General features: G+C 47.1%; 1 protein-coding gene across 1 annotated transcript in view; it reads right to left on the bottom strand.

The window, feature by feature from the left end:
• The window catches only part of LOC117942144 (extracellular calcium-sensing receptor-like), a 10,979-nt gene continuing 4,495 nt past the window's right edge, over nucleotides 1–6,484 (bottom strand). The window contains exons 7-8 of the mRNA XM_034867471.1: nucleotides 1,006–1,129; nucleotides 1–905 (exon numbers count right to left, since the gene is read on the bottom strand). Of these exons, the coding sequence (XP_034723362.1) occupies nucleotides 1–905; nucleotides 1,006–1,129 (1,029 nt within the window). The remainder of the gene's footprint in view (nucleotides 906–1,005; nucleotides 1,130–6,484) is intronic.

Here is a 6,484-nt window from a genome sequence, read left to right as displayed (position 1 = left end):
TTAGGATGGAATTTTGTTCATTAAATGTTTCTTGGTGTTCTTTTCTGGCTTAAACAATATAATGAAACATTTTGGAGCAAATATACAAAGTATAAGTCCAAAACTGGAGGCCAGAATGGCAAATATCTCCACAGCCACAGTAAATTTCCCAGGAGAGCTGAGATATGCAGGGATAAAGGTGATCCAGACAGCACAGAATATTAGCATGCTAAAGGTGATGAGCTTGGCTTCATTAAAATTATCAGGTAATTTCCGAGCTAGGACAGCTAACACAAAGCAAAAGACAGCCAGTAGGCCTATGTACCCGAGCACAGCCCAGAACCCAACAGCTGAGCCTAATGCACACTCCAGTATGATTCTCTTTTTGTATATAGTTAGGTTTTTCATTGGAAAAGGGGGACTAAGAACTATCCAAAATGTACATATTAAAACTTGAATAAATGTGAAAGACAGCACAGTCATTCTTTGCTGAAGAGGACCAAACCATTTCATGACATTACTACCTGGGAGTGTTGCTCTAAAGGCCATTAACACTACTATTGTTTTTCCAAGAACACAAGACATACAGAGGACGAAGGTTATCCCAAACGCTGTGTGGCGCAGCTTGCAGGACCACTCAGAGGGTGCTCCAATGAAAGTCAATGAACATAAGAAACATAGAGTCAGGGAGAAGAGCAACAGGAAGCTCAGCTCAGAGTTGTTGGCCCTGACAATCGGGGATGTCCTGTGACGATAGAACACAGCCGCTGTTATAATGGCCAGACAGGCGCCACCAACTGAAAATGCAGCCAGGATGATTCCTAGGACCTCGTTGTAGGAAAGAAACTCTACAGGCTTGGGGAGACAAGAGTCTCTCTCTGCATTAGGCCAGAACTCCTTGGGGCAAGGGAAACAATCAGAGGAATCTGGAAAAAAGATGAAACAATATGTGCTTTTAGCAGTTAATGTAGCCTATATTTTATTTTTTACAGTACATCAGCTATAGATTAGGAGAAAAACAAATACCTGTAGCATTGCTAATCTCTCCCTCAGGACACGGTATACAATCATAACAGCAAATGGGTTTTCCTTTCTGCAGAACTTTACGAGTTCCTTGAGGACAGCTGTTAGAGCACACTGATGCAGGAACCTGGCATATAGAGAGAAACAAACTCAAACATAAGCAGTAGGGGTGATCCGAGTATCCGGCTGAAACGAGTATCCGGTACGGATATAGCACTTTTGCCGAGTACAAGTATTATACGAGTAATATGAGTCAATGTCCGTGCTCGGATTGAATACAACACCTCAACTGGCCGCGCAGCATTCTGTGATAATCACAACGCCCCACCCCCCCGTCTACAAACACGCTCGGATCAATCTCACACACACACACACAGAACACGGAGAAATGCGCTCTCTCTCGCTCTCTCTATCTCTCTATCTCTCTCTCGCTCCCGCTCCGTCAGGCAGTCAGTCAGGTCTGCGGATCTGTTACATTAACGTTTAGGGTTTCTTCAGCTTCAGGTTTTTTTTTAACTTTGGTTTGTAGTACTTACATATCAACCAGTAGATTTCTGGTGAACGTGGGTTTTAGACATGCTGCTCGGTTTAAATGCAACTCCCGTTGCGTGTGTGCCATCGGAGATTTGTTTTAGTTTTACTGTCAGCTGCCCCCCGCCCCCTCTCTCTCTGTGTCTCTCTCTTACTCACACACACACACACACACACACACACACACACACACACACACATACACACACAAACATATACTAGGTGTGGAAATAAAAAAAAATAAAAAAGAACCAAAAACAAAAAAAATCACACTGATCATAAAAAGATAAAAAGTTAAAAAAAGAAAGCTATACTGAGTATGATAACTCTTGTTCATTACATTTTACTTCATAATGGCAACTGCATGTGTTGTATTCATTGTTGCAAAACGTTCTGTATATCGTATGTTTGTTACCATGACAACACCATTGATCTGAAGCTTGATGCTGTCATGTAAATAGTTTTCAAATCAGCAATAAATATAACAATTTTTGATCAACTCATATCAATTGCATGCTTAAATAACATACCGGTTAAAGACCCCAACATTTCAAGAGAACCCGACCCACTTCCGGTTAAAATCTGACCACTTCCGGTTTAGGCCCCGCCCAGTCCGAGTACGGATACGGATACAGATAATTCATGTGGTAAACAGATACAGATACAGATACAGATAATGCTGTACTCTCTCATCCCTAATAAGCAGGTGTGTTCTTAAACTCTGAGGATTAATAGATAGGCAGCTGCTGACGTCATTCACACCACTGTCTCACAACTTCAGATGCAGCAACCCAATGCCTTCATCGTTATCTCTGGGGATATTTATCATTTTTCTCTGGATAAATCCCTCCCAGACTATAAACAATATATTAACTACCCCACAAGAGAAAACAAAACTTTGGACCTCTTGTATGCAAATGCTAAGGATGCACACAGTGCCATTGCCCTCCCACCCCTTAAAAAATCAGATCACAATCTTGTCTTGCTGTCTCCTATGTATGTTCCCTTTTGTCCTACGACAGCCTGTCCACAAAAGGATTGTGAGACGGTGGACTCAGGAGGCTGAGGAGGCACTGCAGGACAGCTTGGAGTCTACAGACTGGCGTGTGCTCTGTGAGCCACATGGGGAGGACATCAATAACATGGTCCACTGTATCAAAGAATACATCAAGTTCTGTGAAAACACCACCATGCCCTCCCGGACTGTACGCTGTTTTCCCAACCATAAGCCGTGGATCACCAGTGACCTGAAAGTCCTTCTTAATAAGCGGAAGAAAGCTTCCAAGTCATGGGACAGGAAGGAGCTATGGGAAGTACAGTACAGTCTGCGGGGTAAACTGAGGGAGTGTAAAAACACTTACAGATAGAAGCTGGAGGCCAGTCTCCAGCAGAACAATATGAGGGAGGTGTGAACAGGGATGAAAGTGATCACCGGGTGTGGGGGGAGGAGAAGGAAAAACACCAGGCAGCCGGGAGAGAGCGAACGGACTAAACTGTTACTTCAATAGGTTTAGCTAACAGCCATCTTCTGCCTCCTCTACCACTCCACCAAACCCTACACACCCTAATTTTCTTCCCCCCCCTCTTTTGTTCCCACACCTCCCTCCTCACTCCCCTGTAGTCAGCCCTCCTGCAGTCAGTCCACGCCCCCCACCACTACAGCACATTTTCGGTTCACCTTATACACAACAGACTTCCAGTACAACTCAAAGTCATGTCACCTACAGAAGTTTTCCGACGACTCTGCAGTTGTTGGGTGTATAAGGGATGGAAAGGAGAGAGAATACAGAGCACTGGTCTATGACTTTGTGGAGTGGTCTGGTAAGAATCACCTGCTGCTAAATGTGGAATAGACCACAGAGATGGGGATTGACTCCAGGAGGAAGGGAACGGCTCCGCAGCCCCTTTGCATCCTGGGAAGAGACGAGGACATGGTGGAGGAGTACAAATACCGGGTGTCAACATCAACAGCAGGCTGAACTGGGAAATCAACAGCACTGCTATTTACAAGAAGGGGATGAGCAGACTCTATATCCTGAGGAAGCTGAGAACCTTCAACGTGTGCAGCAGAATGTTGGAGATGTTCTACCAGTTGGTTGTGGCCAGCCCTCTGTTCTCCTCCGCCATCTGCTGGGGCAGCAGCATCGGAGCAAGCGACACAAACAGACTGAACAAACTGATCAGGAAGGCTGGCTGCATGATCAGCTGGAAACAGGACACATATGAAGCTGTGGTGGAGAAGAGGTCACTGAACAAACTGTTATCTATCATGGATTACCCCGACCACCCTCTCCACCCCCCACTGGTCCAACAGAGGAGCAGCTTCTCCAATAGGCTCCGACAGCTTCCAGGTCGCAAGGACCGTTACAGGAAGTCATTCCTACCACGGGCAAGAAACTCTTTAACACGTCATCACTGGGTTTTAGATTCGACCCTGAGACGCAACAAAACTGCACTAAGTGCAACCTGCACAATTGGTTTATTTACATTTTAGCATACTTGTAAACATTTTAGCATACAATTTAAAGAGTTGCACATTTTGTTTTCCCATCTTGTATAAAATCTAATATTTGTTCTTAAACTATTATTACTATAGATTATACATTCATATGATATGTAACAAAAAGTTAGATTATATTTCCATCAATTACACTTTCAAAATAACAGAAAACTGCTAAATTTTGGGCAACCTGCAGAGTTTATAACATGCACCGCCCCCTTTGGAGCACTGAGACTTGACAGTGTCATGGATTGTTCTTATTCATCGTCACGAAAGACCAAGTGGTGTCAATCCAAGGTTTTAAAGGCCCAGAGTCATCTGACCTTGCCCCAACAATCAGCACCATGGCTTCTTCTAAGCAGTTGTCTAGAAAACTGAAACTGAAAATAGTTGATGCTCACAAAGCAGGAGAAGGCTATTAGAAGATATCAAAGCGTTTTCAGAGGCCAATAACCTCCGTTCGGAATGTAATTAAGAAATGGCAGTCATCAGGAACAGTGGAAGTTAAAGCAAGAAAGGAAGACCAAGAAAATATTAGACAGAACAGCTTGCAGAATTCTGAGAAAAGCAAGTCCAAACCTACGTTTGACCGCACAATCCAACCAGAAAGACCTGGCAGACACTGGAGTTGTGCTACACCATTCCACTATAAAGAGATACTTGTACAAATATGGTCTTCGTGGAATAATCATCAGAAGAAAACCTCTTCTATGTCCTCACCACAAAAATCAGCGTTTAACAAGTTCTGTGGGCCGATGAGGTTAAATAGAATTTTTTGGCTGCGATGGGCAAAGGTACGTTTGGAGAAGAAAGGGCCCAGAATTTAAAGAAATGAACATCTGTCCAAGTGTTAAGCATGGGGGTGGATCAATCATGCTTTGGGGTTGTATTGCAGCCAGTGGCACAGGAAATAATTCACAAGTAGAAGGAAAAATCCTTAGCTTCTCCGGGACCATCACCTTATCGTGGTGGAGAGGTTTGTCTGTCCCTATGAACCTGAGGGCTGTGTTGTCTGGAGCTTTGCGCTCCTGGTAGGGTCTCCCATGGCAAAGAGGTCTCAGGGGAGGGGCCAGACAAAGAATGGTTCGAAGACTTCAATGGTTGAGCAAGGAAGGGATAGAGAGACCCCGCCCGGAGGAAGCCCGGGGCCCCCGTCTGGAGCCAGGCCCAGACAGTGGGCTCGTGAGCGAGCGTCTGGTGGCCGGGTTTGCCACGGAGCCCGGTCGGGCACAGCCCGAACAAGCAACATGGCACCTCTCCCTCCAGCCCATGGGCCCACCACCTGTGGGAGGATCCAGAGGGGTCGGGTGCGCTGCTACATGGGTGGCAGCGAAGGTAGGGGGCTTCGACGGACCAGAACCGGGCGGCAGAGGCTTGCTCTGGGGACGTGGAATGTCACCTCTCCGTGGGGGAAGGAGCCGGAACTTGTGCGGGAGGTGGAGCGCTACCAGTTAGATCTGGTGGGGCTTACCTCTACGCACAGTCTCGGTTCTGGAACCGTACTCTTGGATAGGGGTTGGACTCTGTCCTACTCCGGAGTTGCCCAGGGTGTGAGGCGCCGGGCCGGTGTGGGGATACTCACAAGTCCCCGGATGAGCGCCGCTGCGTTGGAGTTTACCCCGGTGGACGAGAGGGTCGCCTCCCTACGCCTGCGGGTGATGGGGGGGAAAACTCTGACTGTTGTTTGTGCTTATGCGCCAAACAAGAGAGTATTCAGAGTATTCGGCCTTCTTGGAGACCTTGAATGGAGTCCTGTATGGGGCTCCAGTAGAGGACTCCATAGTTCTGCTGGGGGACTTCAACGCACACGTGGGCAATGATGGAGATACTTGGAGAGGCGTGATTGGGAGGAACGGCCTTCCTGATCTGAACCAGAGTGGTTGTCTGTTGTTGGACTTCTGTGCTAGTCATGGATTGTCCATAACAAACACCATGTTCGAACATAGGGATGCTCATAAGTGTACGTTGTACCAGAGCACCCTAGGCCAAAGGTCAATGATCGATTTTATAATCGTTTCATCTGATCTGAGGCCGTATGTTTTGGACACTCGGGTGAAGAGAGGGGCAGAGCTGTCAATCACCATCTGGTGGTAAGTTGGGTCAGGGGATGGTGGAGGACTCTGGACAGACCTGGTAAGCCCAAACGCGTAGTGCGGGTAAATTGGGAACGTCTGGAGGAGGCCCCTGTCCGACGGACTTTCAACACACACCTCCGGCGGAGCTTTTCGTGCATCCCTGTGGAGGCTGGGGGCATTGAACCTGAGTGGACAATGTTCAAAGTTTCCATTGCTGAAGCTGCGGCGGGGAGCTGTGGGCTAAGGGCCTTAGGTGCCTCAAGGGGCGGTAACCCTCGGACACCCTGGTGGACACCGTTGGTCAGGGAAGCCGTCCGACTGAAGAAGGAGTCCTTCCGGGATATGTTATCCCGGAGGACTCCGGAGGCAGTTGCAA

Source organism: Etheostoma cragini, chromosome 3 (genome assembly GCF_013103735.1).
Source record: "Etheostoma cragini isolate CJK2018 chromosome 3, CSU_Ecrag_1.0, whole genome shotgun sequence".
NCBI lineage: Eukaryota > Metazoa > Chordata > Actinopteri > Perciformes > Percidae > Etheostoma > Etheostoma cragini.
The sequence above is the reverse complement of the archived record's forward strand: the minus strand, read 5'-3'. Positions and strand labels throughout refer to the sequence as shown.